The following is a 17,004-nucleotide window of genomic DNA, read 5'->3' as shown; positions in this document are numbered from 1 at the left end:
GCCTATCTATCCAATTAAAGGTTCTAGTAATAGGGAAGAAGGACAGAATGGATATGGAAGGAGAGCAATGAGCAGCCTTTGCCATGGTGACCATGGTTTATCATAGATTGAATGAAATAACAACACAAATTGCCACTAATTAAGCACTCACTGGTAATGTATCAGATTACCATGGTAACTATATGGGAATAATTTTCAATAATATCCCTTTTAAGGCAAATGCTAGGTGACAAAGGAAAGACTTATACGTCAGAAGCCAGTCACTTTTTTATTATCTTGACAATATCATCTTTATATGAGGGTAAAGAGGGATAGAATGTGCTTGCTTCCAAGACTAATAAAAAGTTTGTCGCTCTGGAAGATGTGCTGAAGGTGCAGGGTGATGAGAAATAGATCTGTGATCAGATAAAACTCTGCATGAGAATATCTCAACACTAAGGAATTAGTAAGGTATAGTTAGAGGAATAATTTTGGAAACACATGGTTCCTGGAACACTGGAGGACTAAAACCTTAATAATCAGAATTCCTGAGCACTGACTTTTTCCCCTAGATGAAGCCTCAGAATCACTGATATTAGGTTGGATTTGGGAATAAGAAAAGCCTGGTGTCTGAAAACATTTTCCAATATGAAAGCATATTATAAGGTTTTTATAATCAATGTCTCTATTAGACATAAATAGCATGCTGACTCTCAGATTTCCTTGAGACCTTCTTGACTTTATTGACCAAACACTGAGCTGTCCTTTCCCTTCTTGCCTAATTTCAGTTTTTTTAATCTTCATAGTATTAACTTTGTAAACCAAAAATAAGTATTATCACCTTAATTGTCCCATATTCTGCCTTCTAGAGTCTTAAGCCAAAACTCTTACAAGTACTCTAATCCCAGTACAAAGGACTCTAATTTCCAAGATTTTGCAAGACCTTACTTACTATGCACACATAATCTCAGGAGTAACTGCTAACATTTCATTTGGGGCTGTACACCCTAAAGAAGGTTACAACACAGTATTTTTAGAATGGTCATGCTCTCTATAGCCATGCACCTCCTAAAAATATTGTATTTGTGACTAAATCACCTGTGACCAACCCCCGAATGCTAAGAGTATAAATGTCTCCAGCTAAAATGAACAGATCTAACTGTAAGATGTTGATTATTAAAATTTCACTTAAAGGCTTATAATAATTCAGATAAAGTCAAAGATTATATATCAAACAAACAAATGACCCAAATTTGAGTCTAGAAAAGTTTTTTCTTGCTGCTAGCAGCACACACTTAGAATCCACCCTACAGATTGTAATATGTGTGTGTGTGTGTGTGTGTGAGAGAGAGAGAGAGAGAGAGAGAGAGAGAGAGAGAGAGAGAGAGAGAGAAAACCAACAATATCACATATATATTATATAGATATATGCCTCTGAAATGTTTAAAAATATTTCGACCATATATTTGTAAAGAACATTTTACTAAACATAGAAGTGTCAACACATTACTAAAAAGGAAAAATTTCAGGCTTTTTAACATTTCAGGAAACTTTAAGACTAGCCTTTCAAATATAAAAAATATTCAAGAAGTATCTGTGAAAAAATATATCAAATCATCCAATTGCTTGACTAAATTTCTTAATGTTTTACTTCGTGTTTAAGATTTTTAGCCAGGTGGCTGGGGTTGTGGCTCAGTAGTAGAACGCTTGCCCAGCAAGCATGAGGCACTGGGTTTAATCCCCAGCACCACATAAGAAGCTAAGTAAACAAAATAAAGGTATTCTGTTCATTTACAACTAAAAATATTTTTTAAAACAATATTTTAAAAAGATTTTCAACCAGACAATATAAATGTGTATACTTGACATAAATATTTAGAAGCATCTTGTCTTTTCTAATGTAGCAAAAAGAAAACAAACTATACACAATAAAATCATTTTAGTTACAAAAAAAATTATCAGAAAATAAAATGTTAAGCTCTAAATCAGTAATCCAATGCAAATATTTGCAATTTCTCTTTCGTCCAGAAATGTGTAGACTTCAAATGTGTCATTTGAAGGATTTGTATGGAGCCTTAAGTGTCTCTAACAGAACCCACACTAAGCCTGCAAAAACTCATTTTCCCCTAAGGAAGAGTAAGCTAAAGACATTGAATATGAGGTTTATAAAAATATTCATGGCACAGATAAGAAGAGATCCAAAGGTAATATTCCTAATGCAAGGTAGGACCCTGCTTCACATCAGACACCTGTTTTCCCTTAATATGGGGCAACAAAGAAAAGGGCAAGGATGTTTTCTAGGTGACCATGTGATAAGAAGAAAGCAGGATTTTCAAAGTGTGGGAAGTTTATTTTAAAATATCTCTATATTGTTTGGCTAAATAACAAAGTAAGAACTCTCAGAACTGAACACTCCCTTTTCCTCAAATCCAGAGCTACCTTGGGGTTCAGGAGAGAAAGGAAAATAAGTCTATTGCTGAGAAGATTGGTTCTAATATAGATGCACCTTCATGAAAGACACAGACTATTGACCAAGAAAACTCAGGCAATGTATTTAGCTTCAGTAATCCCAGGTTGGCAGCATTAATAGGTGCCTGATAGAGAACTAAATGCCAAGGTTCTCTGGAAGATGACTCCTTTCTCCTACCCCTCAAAAATATACAGAAATATTCTTCCCCAAGGGCAAGAGAGTAATGACAAGATACCAGGAAAAAAAGACATATGAGAATGAGTAGAAACAGTAACTTGACTGCAGTCACTTGATCAGCTCAAACTATAAAATCTGCCATGCTTATATCAAACATGTTTAAAAGTATTTACAGGTAATCAAAAATCTTGTCTACATAGCAAATTAGAAGAAAGTTAAATAAATTACTAGAATGTAAGATATAATTCTTACTATTAAATGGATAAATTTGTCAATGGGAGAATTCCTTAGTTGGAAGAAAGTTCAAAATAAATTATTTGAAATGTAGTATATTATGGTTTGGATCTGGACTGTCCCCAAAATCTCATGTGTTTCAGGCTTAGTCCCTAATGAAGCAATAATCAAGTATGGGGCTCTTGGGAAGTAATTAGTAATTAGTGTTCTGACCTCATCAATGGATTAATATATTTATGAATTAATAATTTGATGGTATAATTGGTAAGTGGTAAAAATGTAGGAGATAGGCCTAGTTGGAGGAAGTAGGTCACTGGGAATGTACCCCAGGAGAGTATATTATATATATAGTAATATATATATTATAATATATATTTCTATTTATCTATTTATCTATCTCTCCCCTTCCTGGGTGCTACAACATTAACAGTTTTCTCTCCTACCTTGCCTCAAACCCAATGCAATGGGGCCAGCCAACCATGGACTGCAACCTCTAAACTGGTGAACCAAAATAAATCTTTCCTCCTCTAAGTTATTTTTCTCAGATATTTTATCACAGCAAGGAAAAGCAAACTAACACACAGTAGAAAGAGGAAAAAATCTTTGAAAAATGGAAGGGAAAGAGTAAACATGTAAGACACAAATTCATCTTGTATACATTTAATTAATAAGAAGAGAAAAAATGTGGTCAAGGTAATGCCTGAAAAGATAAAAATTAATAATTTTTTTCAGGAATGATAAAAAAGTTATCAGATTCAAAAAGGCCAGGAACTGCAAACAAGATAATTTTTATAAACTTATATTCTCACATATTACAGAAAACAGAAGACAGTAAAACTTCGAAAACCTCCCAGAATGATAAGATAAAAACCAGATTAAACATAACATGGTATTAAAATTCACCTAACTTCTCTATGACAATAATGGAAGCTGAACCACAGTGAAATGCCACCCATGAGGCACTGGGGGGTGGGGGTGGGGAGAATGTAAGTGACAGTGACCCAGAGATAACTCCAAACATGTTCAGAACTAGGAGTAAAATAATGACATTTTGATACAAACACAAACTGACATTTTTGTCCACAGCAAAATCTCAATAAGGGGAATTTAAAAAACTACACCTTGGGCAAATGAAAACAATAGCAGATAGAAGGTCCAAGAAGCAAGAAGGAAGCAAGGAAAGTAGTAAACAAGAAACAAAATAGAAAGTAAAACTTATTTTAAATAACAATGAAATCTAAAAACCACAAGATGGAATTAAAATACTAGATAAATTTTGAATTAAAAAATCATGAAATTTTAGAATATTACTTTTAAGTCAAAATTGAGACAAATATGTTTAGAACTAATTAGAAAAATTTAGCAAAATTTCTGTGTGAAAATTCAAGATATAGGAGTCAATGATATTTCTTCTAGTTATGGCTGGAAAACAGAATTTTAAAAACAAATTTACATATGTATATAATCTATAATAGCATCAAAATAGTAAATGTGTAGGAATAAATCTAATAAAAGATGAATAATACTCCAGTTGAACAAAATGAAAACTTTATTTGGAAAATTTTATAAATATATGTATGGATAGCCATCCATAGTTCATGGATTAGAATCCTGATTTTGATGATATCAGCTCTCCCCAAGTTGATCTGTAGATTCAGAAAAACCCAATACAAAATCCTACCAACTTTTTGAAAAAAAGGTGACAGATTGATTTCCAAAATTAATATATAAGATATCACTGAAGAAGACAAGTTTGATAAATTATTCATTGACTTTTAAATGTTATTATTAAACCATACTAAACCAGGTGGTGTGGAATTGGTGTGAAAAAAGACAAATAGATGATGAAACACAATGGAGAGTAGAGAAACATAAATTACATGTGGACACTTCATGCATGACATAACTGCAATAGAGAAAGAGTGGGGAAAGAATGATTTTCAATACATGGTGTTAATAAACTGAGAGTGTATATTAGAAAAAGAAATTGAACCTGAACTTAATATTATTCACAAAATTTCACATGCATTACAGATATAAAAACACACTAAGATTTTCGGAAAATAATACACAAGAGTATCTATGTCATCGGGGTAAAAAGAGTTCTTAACCAAGATACAAAATGACTAATAAATTATTGAGATATTTGACTTCATAAAGACTAATAATTTCATAAATGTTTTATATTAGATAAATATTTACTATATAAAATATTCTAAATAAGTTTTAAAACTAAATCTGAATATATATCCCGTGACCCAGCAATTTCACTCCTACGTAGGTATGTACCTTTGGATGTATGCCAGGATATTAATTTTAAGACATTTAATTTGATAGTAACATTGTTAACAATAACTGCAAATCGAAAACAATTGAAATGTTCAACAAAAGTAGAATGAATGAGTAATTTGTGGCATGTTAATAAAATGCACCAATGAAATGAACAAATTAGCAGTAAAAAGAATACAGCTACACTCAACAGCTTGAATGAATCTTAAAAACAATGACTAATCAATTTTTAAGTCTTCTATATAATTAAAGACACCATAAAAACAAAGTTAAAAGATGGGCCACACACTGGGAAAATCTGTAATAAATATGTACGAATACCAACATGTCAATAAGAATAATACAAAGGAAGATGGATAAGTATGTGAACAAATAATTCACAGAGGTTTTAATAGCAGCAAACATAAATAAATGGTCAGACTCAGTAGTTTTTAGAGATTAAAAATCATTTATCAGGCAAATAAATGATAACAATATTTTGACTTTCGATAATATCAGATGTTGGTGAACATGGGAAGGAGCAATACGCTCAGAGACTGGTGAAAAAAATAGAAATAGATTCAGATACTTTAGAAAGTAACTTTATCTGTTGAAGTGTTCTTTATCAAAGAAAAATATCTGAGATAAACATAATAAGTGTCTGCCTAGGCTGCTGTAACAAAACAGCACAGACTGGGTATTTAAAACATTTTATTTCTCACAGTTCTAGAAGATGGGAAATCCAAGATCCGGTAATTTACTTTATCACTGTGAAAAGAATTTCTGTTCCAATTTTCTTTTTTTGTTATAAGTATTTACACTATTTAGATATATTTTCAAATTTGTTTGAGAACCTACTCCACTACTGTTTGGCATAATATCTATTAATATCTGGTTTGTAGTTAATGCCATAAGAGATTGACGGTCCACCAAATACTCTGGTTTTTTTGTTGTTGTTGTTTTGTGCACCAAATACTTCTGTTTTTTATTCATTTGATATAATTGAAGGGTTATGGAAAATAATATTCCTACAAGACAACCCCCCCCCACCCTACCCCAACTGCCGTGGCAAGCCATCCATGGGCTGTGTGTGTGACCTATGTACATTTGAGCACATGAGGGAACTAGACTGATGTTGCTGCTCTGATTGGGCTGGGAGACATATGTGTGCCTTTTCTCTTTCTCTGCCTATGACCCTACACAGCACCTGAGATGGGTGTGACTCTTCAAGATGTCAAACTGCTGACCAAGATATCACCAAGCAAGACTCCACCCTCTGAAACCCAACCCCTTGTTCTCTTGTAATATTACCCCTTTGCCTTATTTGTATGGAATGTTCTAAGGAACAGCTTACCCCAATAAAAACCAGAGTTGGGGGCTTGCTCTCTCTCTCTTGTCTGACTCTCTTGCCTTTCTCTTGATTCCCTTTTGGGAGCTGAGTCCAAGGAGACATCATTGCACCCCCCAAAATGTATTTTCTGTGTTTGTGCGGCTTTTAGTGGCCAGCCCAATTCACACAGAGTGAACCCGATTCAGTCGTGTATGGACACCAGCCCCCCCCCCCCAGGAAAAAACAGAGGGACAGTGTGTCTCAGGAGGAGGGAGGAAAATTAGCCAAACATTAAACTTCTCCCAGTACATCCTTTCTCAGTAACAATGGGCTCCAAGGAAAAAAACAAACTTTCATCTTTTCCTAGGTTCATCCCCAGCATCTCTGCCAAAAACAAACATTCAACATTCACCCCTTCCCAAACACAATGGGTCCTGAAGGGAGGAGGCAAATACTGAAACCTTGGACCCCAGAGTTTTAGCCTTTCCCATTGCAGATGAATTTTGGAAGGAGAAAAGCAATCTTATATTTGTTGATTGATTATATGTCCTCTTCTGAGAAGTGTCTGTTCAGGTCCTTGGCCCATTTGTTGATTGGGTTATTTGTTTTTTCTGTGCTTAGCATTTTGAGTTCTTTTTATACCCTAGAGATTAGTGCTCTATCTGATGTGTGAGGGGTAAAAAATTTATCCCAGGATGTGGGCTCTCTGTTCACCTCACAGATTGTTTCTTTTGCTGAGAAGAAACTTTTTAGTTTGATTCCATCCCATTTATTGATTCTTGGTTTTAATTCTTATGCTATAGGAGTCTTATTAAGGAAGTTGGGACCTAATCCCACATGATGGAGATTAGGACCTACTTATTCTTCTATTAGATGCAGAGTCTCTGGTTTAATTCATAGGTCCTTGATCCATGTGGAGTTAAGTTTGTGCATGGTAAGAGATAGGGGTTTAGTTTCATTTTGTTGCAATCAGAGAAATGTAAATCAGAAATACTCTAAGATATTATCTCACTCCAGTCAGAATAGCAGCTATTATGAAGACAAACAACAATAAGAGTTGGAGAGGATGTGGGGGAAAAGGTACACTCATACATTGCTGGTGGGACTGCAAATTGGTACCACTAATATGGAAAGCAGTATGAAGATTCCTTGGAAATCTGGGAATGGAACCACCATTTGACCCAGCTATTCCTCTCCTCAGTCTATAACCAAAGGACTTAAAAAACAGCATACTACAGGGATACAGCCACATCAATGTTTATAAGCAGCACAATTCACAATAGCTAGACTGTGGAGCCAACCTAGATGCCCTTCAGTGGATGAATGGATTAAAAAAAATGTGGCATATATACATAATGGAATTTTACTCAGCATTAAAAGAGAATAAAACCCTGGCATTTGCAGGTAAATGAATGGTGTTGGAAAAGATAATGCTAAGTGAAGTTAGCCAATCCCAAAAAAACAAATGCCGAATATTTTCTCTGATATAAGGAGGCTGACTCATAGTGGGGTAGGGAAGGAGAGCATGGAAGGATTAGATGAATTCTAGATAGGGCAGAGGGGTGAGAGGGAAAGGGAGGGGGCAGGGGATTAGCAAGGATGGTGGAATGTGATGGACATCATTATCCAAAGTATATGTATGAAGACTCATATGGGTGTCAACATACTTTATATATAAACAGATATGAAAAATTGTGGTACATATGTGTAATAAGAATTGCAATGCAGAGTACATGTATAAAGGCATGAATTGACATGAACATACTCTATATACAAAGATATGAAAAATTGTACTCTATATGTGTGATAAGAATTATAATGCATTCCACTGTCATGTATTAAAAAAATAAAATCAATAAAACTAAAAAAAAAAGAAAAGCAATCTTACTCTGAAGAATTTTATACAAATTATTTTTCCTCTGTTGATCTTTTTCCTATTAGTAAAAGAACAGCCTAAATTTTATTAGGTCCTGTTGGCTTTTATTTCTAGTGTTCTTGACCATTTAGATGCACCAATTTTCCTTGTTTCTTCAGTATAACACTAAATATATCTTTCATGTTCATATAAATTATAGCAAAACTATTCATTTTTAACTTTATTATGAATTTTATTTTCATCACTATAGGGTTCTGGATGAATAATAACATCTCCTGTCTCCCCCTTTTTTAATGAATCACAATGGTGTTAGGGGAATGATATAACAAAACACAACTAGAGAAAATACACTCTCTGTGATCATAAAATTTTCATGAAAGTTCTTTTAAGTTGCATTTGTACCTATTTTATCCCAAAGAAAATAATCTGAAATACATAAAACATTCTATTGTGACTAAATTTAAAATATCAAAGGACTAAGAAATAACTAAAATGTATCACAATACAGCAGTCATTAAATATTTTATGTATTTTGTGGATTACTATGGCAAATTAAGAGGAACATAACATTTTAAAATTTTAAATTAAATAAGTATAGAATATGTCTATTTAAGTGTACAACTCACAGTTTTTAAAAGAATATGGTTGTTGAAATAAATGAAACTATTTAAAAAAATAGTAAATTTTAACATCTTTACTCTTGGTTAGAGAACTATGTTTTTGTTTTTATTTTTCACAATCTGTGAATTTTTAAGATTCTCTACTATGTCCATGGATCTCCTACTTTAATAATACAATTTTTTCTAACTTACCTTGATATATCACTTTTTCTATTTAATTTTTGAGAATAAAACTTAAATAGTTCTTCATGACAGGACGATGTGTCTCTGAAATTTCTAACAGGCATTGCTGCAGATCAGAAACCTAAAGAAAAACAAAATTTATGTTAATATAAAAACTTACTCATAATACTGAATAATATAGGTCATGCCAATTCACTATTTGTGGAAAAGGATACCAAAAAGGAAAATCAAGCTTAAAAACAGCTTACTAGGGAACAATCTATATTTAAATTTAAATTGACACCTGGAAATAAAACCTACCTTTGCTTCCAAAAATCTATGTTCCTATTGTGTTACTATTGTAAGCAAATCCATTCATATAATATTTAGTCTGTGTTGTAAGTTAGCAGTTTTGTTAGCAAAACCATTGAATAAACAGCATGACATAGTAGCTAAGAAGACAGGCTCAGTTTCCTCACCTGTAAAATGAAGGTAATATTCCTCCTGTGAGAAATAAATAGCTCAATATATGTATAAATCATATATTGAATCAACATTTATAAAACTTTATAGAAGTGCTTATAATCATTATTAGACTACTATATTTTCTGTTTTTAAGGCAAATTGCTAATTTCATTTTATGTCTCTTATCTTTTGCCATTTTGATTGTGTTCCTCAGCTTGCCATCACACCCAGATTTCCTTTTTCTTTTGAAGAATATATGAGCATATTTTCTGCATGTATAACTAAATCAGGGACACATCTTTGTGTTTAGTTGAATTATTAATCAGTAAAATAAATAAAATAGGTCTATTTATACTAAATTATTTTAGATTTCATTTTTAATATAACTAACTTTAAAAACAGATCATTTATGTCAGTCATAATTTTGGAAGGAAACATAAGTAACACTCAAATGGGGAAATGAAACAGGGAATTCTTTCCAAAGAGGTGGACAGAATTATAAAATAAGACAGTAAGGTTCTCAGGAGTGAGCAAGAAGAGGACAAACTATTACCACTCTTAGGACTTAAGGGGAAGAGGGACCCAGAGAGAACAGCCAGACAAGAATGGGTGCTCAATAAAAAGCTTTAGCCTTTGGTCAAAGGTGTAACCTTTCTGCCTCTAAGGGGGAGCCTGAAGAGTGGGAGCTCTGCTTTCAGTTTCCTCCCACACACCAGGTCAATTATCTGCCTATGTTTCCCATTAGCTAAACCAAACTAAAAACAGAAGGCACAGGATCAAGTGGAGAAAGATGGAAAACAGATTCAAACAGAAATGGGAAAATATCCAGAACAAAATGGATCATAAATGCAAAACATCCTTATCTATTGCTACTAGTGATTAGCAAGGTCTGCTTCTAATCATCCACATCCATCTGAATGCAAAGAAAATACACTTTTAAGTCAGCAGCTGTGCTGAGCTATGTACAGAAAGGCCATTCAGAGTCAACCTAAGTTTGGTGTAAAATACAACTTGTTCCCAAACAGAATTAATTTTTCAGAGACATACTTTCTTTAATAGCTAACAACACCACCCTGGAACATTTCCACCTTAAGAGGAAATCACTTCAAATTCAACAAACGCAGGATAAGATACACTTAAGTACAGACCACTGAAAGAAAAATACTCAACAAATACAAATATGCAAAAAAAAAAAAGCTAATTTGATAAGTCTAGTAATAAATGCTGCAAATTTGACAAGTATTTATCATGAGACATAAAATTATGAAGATAAAGTGTTTAAGCAAACTAAATAAAGACAACATCTTCAAAAGAAGTAATAAAAAAAACAGAAGGCTCTACAAGCAAGTCCACAGTTCATAACATGCTATACATTTCAGAAATATAGCTTAGAAATACAAATATGAAGAGACATACTCATGAATTAGGCTAAAATAATTAATGTTCAAATGGAGGAAAGGAAAAAGTACAGGATGAAAAAATAATAATAAGGGAAATTGAAGACAAAGTGGTCTTGGTGTGCATTATGTTAGAGCTTTAAGCTGTTTGCTGATATATTTCACAGGACTGAATATGATTTGTCATTTTTTTTTTTTAAGATTTCATGAAGTAAAGGACTAAGTATTTTAGTTCTTTGATTCTTTGATTCTTCTTGGTAATGGTGGTCGATATTTGCATGTTCTGCTCAACATGTGAACTTGCAACACCCTGTTGAACAGACTTGCCCAGCTTCAATGGGGAAGAAAATGTCAAGTTGCTGTAAACACTTGTGAATACTGAGTCTCCAATTCTAGTTTACCTTGTTAATATATTGAGAACAATGTACAACTGACCCTGCTTTGTAAACCGCTACTTGAATAGTATTGTGACATAAAAAAATACCATTTGTGTTCCTTAATACATTTTATAGATTAGGATTTATTTTGACTAAGTAGTAGAAACAGAAACCAAATAATCTCAGATTTGCAAGAGAATAAAATGAATGTCTTCACAAATGTTTCCTATACAATATTGGAATTAAACATTCAATAGGGTAAATAAACAAGGAAAACAATATTTTAAATTTTCCTACCTCTCAAAAAGCATTGACGTATAGGATCTGATATGGTTGCAACTTTCAGAAAAATTTTTTGCTCTTTTCAAAGAATATTCTTCATTAGATTCTTAGTCGAGCCCCAAACTTGAACCTATCAGTAAAGGAATTACTGTAATTATCATCACCATTATCATTACATGTAACAATAGAGCTTCATTGCAGTGTGAGATATTTTGAAATTACCTTTCCAACTCCAACACAAAGTATGTAAAAATCTTGGGAAATGTAAGCAGTTAATTATTTTAACATTTATTTTATAATTATTTTAACGAATATAAAGTCTGTTTTTTATTTGTAATATAATTAGCTAAACCAGCAAAGTAAATAAAAAACTAGCATAATTTTATTACAATTTACTCATGACAAAACAGGCTTCACTTAATTTCTTTGCTCAAGATAATGCTTCTGTGAATATGGCAATAATAATAATAACCAAATCATGATATGAGTCCAAATAAATAAGAAACTAAAAAAATTTCTACCAGTCTCTTACAAGTGTATCATATGAAGTTTGATTATTTTTGAACTGCCAAAACAAAAGTATTTTATTTCTGAATATGTACCATCTAATGAAGCAATAAACATCACTCTTTAAATGCCATTTATATAAGATATGTAAGTTGAAAAACTAAAAGAAAGTATTGGATAAAAAGTTAAAAGAAGAAATATTAATCCTTTGCAATTTCTCATAATGCAGCACTCTGTGTTGCTAGGACTAAGAAAATATATTCAGTTTTCAAGACACTAGTCAACAACTGCATACAAGATGCTTACTTGAAAATATTTGTTGTGGAATGTGATGGACATCATTATCCAAAGTACATGTATGAAGACACGAATTAGGTGTCAACATACTTTTTATATACAAACAGAGATATGAAAAATTGTGGTATATATGTGTAATAAGAATTGTAATGCAAAAAAAGTACACGTATAGAGACATGAATTGGTGTGAACATACTTTATATACAAAGATATGAAAAACTGTGCTCCATATGTGTAATAAGAATTATAATGCATTCTGCTGTCATGTATTTTGAAAAAATAAAATCAATTTTAAAAATAGAAAATATTTGTTGATTCTGCAACAAACACAGACATCAGTTCAAACTGCACTTCCAGTGATATCCTAGTTCAATGTATTCAGCACTAGGTCACAATATGAAAGACAAACTCATAGAACAAATAAATATAGTAAGCTGTTTTTCATTGCACCTCGATGAATGCACACATTGCTAACATTGGCAATTTCTTTACTATATGTGCAATTTAAACACACTAGTGATAAAAATAATTATTGTATCAGTACCTTGCTTACAAGCACAAACAGCTCTGAATGGTATAAGACTGGGAAAGAAATCACTATTTTACAAATTATTAAAATTAAGTTTTGGGTAGGACAGCTTCAGTTATTGATAATTATCCTGAAATTTTCATGTAGATTCAAGAGTTCACTCTAGAATGCCTCTAAAAACTGAGAAATACCTACCCCAGTCAAAACCCAAAATAATGACAAAGCAGGGGGAGGGGAGCAGGACCCCCAGAGCTGCAACTTCATTGAGCTGAATTCTGCCAACCATGTGGATGAACTTAGAAGCATGTCCCTTACCAGACCACTGAGGTAAGAGCCAGTCCAGCTGGCACCTTTTCCCTCAGGGTTTTGTTTTTGTTTTTTGAGGTACAATATATAAAAACTGCATGTATTTATGTTATATAATGTGATGTTTTGATACATATACTCTGTGAAGTGATTACCACATCAAGTTAACTAAGATACTCATCACCTCACCTAGATCTCTTTTTGGTTTGTATGAAGAGGACATGCAAGACTCGTTCTCTTAGTAGTTTTAAAATATACATTATTTTTTAAATATTTTTTAGTTATAGATGGATACAATAATTTTATTTCATTTACTTATTTTTGGGTGGTGCTGAGGATTGAACCCAGTGCCTCACACGTGCTAGGCAAGAGCTCTACCACTGAGCTATACAACCCCAGCTCCCAAATACACATTACTTTTAACTATAATCATCATACTGAACAATATCTGGGCACTTGCCCATCTTATCTAGCTAAAGTGTGTACCTCTGTGTAAGAGCTTCTCATTTCTACCCCCTTACCACAGCCCCTGATAACCACTTTTCTGCTCTCTGCTCCTTTCAGTTTGACTATTTTAGATTCTACACATCAATAAGATGATGTAGTTTTTGTCTTTCTGTGTCTGGCTTCTTTCATTTAGTGTAATGCATGTTAAAAAAAAAAAAAAAGCCTTACAAATTCACCCATTTTGTCACAAATGAAAGGAATTCCTTCTCGTTTTAAGGTTGAATAATAATCCATTATGTATATATGCACAATGTTTTATTATTCACCCTTCAATGGACAGTTAGGTTAATTCCATATCTTGGATGCAAGACATGGAATAATGCTGCAATGAATGTGAGAGTGCAAATATCTCTTTGACATACTGATTTCATTTCCTTTGGATATCCACCTAGGGGTGGGATTGCTCCATCATATAGTAGTTCTGTTTTAAAACTTTTAAAGAACTTCTGTACTATTTTTCCATACTAGCTGTACCAACTTACATTATCACTGACAGTATATGAAAGTTACTTATCCTCACCAAAATTTTTATTAAAGTTCAATTAATTTTTTACTTTTACTTTTTTTTTTTTTTTTTTTTTTGGTACAAGAGATTGAACCCAGGAGCATTTAACCCCCGAGCCACATCCTAGGCTTTATCTTTTATTTTTTTTATTTTTGAGACAGGATCTCACTAAGTTGCTTAGGGCCTAAGTTGCTGACCCTGGTTTTAAACCTGCAATCCTCCTGCCTCAGCCTCCCAAGTCTTTAGGATTACAGGTGCACCCAGCTGAACCCACCAAACTAAATTTATTTTTGACTGATACATAAATACATAAAAATTGTACATATTAATTGGGTACGCTTTTGATGTTTCAATTCAGGTATACATTGTATAACCAAGCTAAACATATCTATGTTCTTAAACATTTATGATTTCTTTATGGCAAAAACACTCAAAATTATTTCTTTTAGCTTTTTGAGATACATGGCACTCAAATGCTATACAGAGTCACTTATTTGCAATAGCACCCCAGAATTCCTAACTGCATAATGGCACCTAATGACCAACCTTTCCTACCCCCAGCCTCCTCCTACCCTCTTCAGCCTCTGGTAATCACCATTATCCCCTCAACTTTTACAAGAACAGTTCTTTTAAACTCCACATATGAGTTCCGGTTGTGTAGTACTTATATTTACATTCCTGGCTTATTTCACTATGACCTCCAGTTCCACCATATTGTTGCAAATGACAGAATTTCATTGTTTCTGTGGCTAAAGAGTATCCCACTGCACATATGTACCTCATAGAAACATCTCCATTAAAATGACTGCACTAACATTAACATATTTCTCACATTTGGAACACAGGGTCCCAAAGGTCTCAGGAGTTAGGGAGAGAAGGGAAAACAAGACAGATTCATCTGTGGAACTTTTCAAATGGACATACTTGATCTGGTTTTCCTTAAAGAAGAAAGAGAAAAGAGGCTGTAAGTAGGGGAAAATCTGGAAAGATAAAGAAGGAAGGAAAAGGGTCAAGAGAGAGGGAAGAGGATAGGAGAAAAGAGAGAAATATCATGCATCAAACAATGCATGATACACTACCACCAGGATTCTGGCAATACCAGCCTTGGCTTTTTTTTTTTTTTTGGACTTTGAGAGAGGAGTTGGGGGTTGTGATCTTATCAAAGCTGGGGAAGGTTGTTCTTCATAACCACCTTGATTACAAAACACTTTTGTCTGACAATTTCTCGAGCAGCAGCAATTGTTCTATAAGACTGAATTTGGCAAATGGGTAAGACCTATGGATGAGGACATGAGAGGAATATAAACAGCTACATCTCAGTCTTCTGTGGAAGACCTTAGTGGAGGAGCAGGGAAGCAGGAAGGTGGACAAGAAGGTAAGATACTTGGTTTCTGTGTTCATCCTCCAACCCTTACTCAATTCAAGTTTCAGTTTCCTCATCTGTAAGATGGGATGATGATAGCTACTCAGCAGAGTTGCACGAGGACTGAATAAGATAAAATACTTCCCATATTGTAAGGTACCAATAAGTGATAGCCATTTCATAGAGATGATGGTAAGATGAAATATATATCCTTATCCAAAAAGTATATTTTTTATGTTATTCATTGTTGAGCCTAAATTCTCTGAGATTTAGAAGTGGGGTGGAAGAAATTAAAGTCCAGAAACATCTGTTAGAAGAGACTATCAAAAAGAAAATGGTATAGTTAAAAGTTTAAGAGGAGGTTACATAATAGAACTATAGTCAGAAATACTAATCAATAGTATAGCTAAAATATCCAGCTTCTAATGCAGTATTTGATGAAGAGATATTCTTGAACCATGTATTAAAACCTGCTAGAGGATAAATTTGTACCATTTTGTTTCTCAGGTCAGTTATAAGGATGCAGCATGCTGACATTTGAACAAAGAAGTAAAGAGTAACATATATCATAGTCTCTAGTAACAACCAGAAGACTTAAAACAAAAGTAGAAAATTAAAATGAAGCCATAATTTTAAAAATTTCTTCTGTCATTAAATATAAGACCCATTTCTTTTACTCTTACAGGACACTCACATTAAGTGAAAAGAGACTAACCTGAACTTGTTAAATTTAAATGTTTCACTTCTACATTCATCAAGAATTAGCCACTGTTTTTCCTGAATCAGCAAAAGATGAGGCAGAAGTAAAATGAACTTTATAGAATTAAAATTATCTTTAAGATCTAAATAGCCTTTTATTCTCTAGAGTACCCAAAACACAGGGTACTTACTGAATGTGTGTGTGGGTCAAATGGAAATAAAACCTTAAGAATAAAATTGATTATAAAAATTGGATTGCTTTCTTTTTTTAGATAAATGAAATCTTCCTTCAAATAGTGAAATTAAAGGTTTAAAAACAGTTATTTTTGACATCAACTATTTCTAAGACCTAGCTCTTCATTTTCTCTAATATTCTTGGCTTCTAGAGCTTTCCACCATAGATGAATGCCTGCAGTCACCTTCCCTACCACTGCCAGGGATGGTTTTAATAATTTAAATAAATTTTATAGATTTACCTTGAAAACTTATGTGGAAAGCATGATTTTAGGTTTTACTTACATTAGATTTGATTTTCATGATTTACTATTTTCCTGGTGGACATTTAATTTTCCTCCTTTTTTCCAGTAAGGGGACTATGAAGCGTTTGCACTTTTGATTCTTTGGGTCAAATTGCCTCAGCCTTTTGACAAGGTC

General features: G+C 33.1%; 1 protein-coding gene across 1 annotated transcript in view; it reads right to left on the bottom strand.

Annotated features, from left to right (window-relative positions):
- Tmem232 (transmembrane protein 232) overlaps nucleotides 1-9,241 on the bottom strand; it is a 217,587-nt gene extending 208,346 nt beyond the window's left edge. The window contains exon 1 of the mRNA XM_071612810.1: nucleotides 9,147-9,241. Within this exon, the coding sequence (XP_071468911.1) occupies nucleotides 9,147-9,241 (95 nt within the window). The remainder of the gene's footprint in view (nucleotides 1-9,146) is intronic.
- Between the last annotated feature and the right edge of the window lie 7,763 nt (nucleotides 9,242-17,004).

Source organism: Marmota flaviventris, chromosome 5 (assembly GCF_047511675.1).
Source record: "Marmota flaviventris isolate mMarFla1 chromosome 5, mMarFla1.hap1, whole genome shotgun sequence".
Classification (NCBI taxonomy): Eukaryota; Metazoa; Chordata; class Mammalia; order Rodentia; family Sciuridae; genus Marmota; species Marmota flaviventris.
This window is presented reverse-complemented; position numbering and strand designations above follow the sequence as displayed.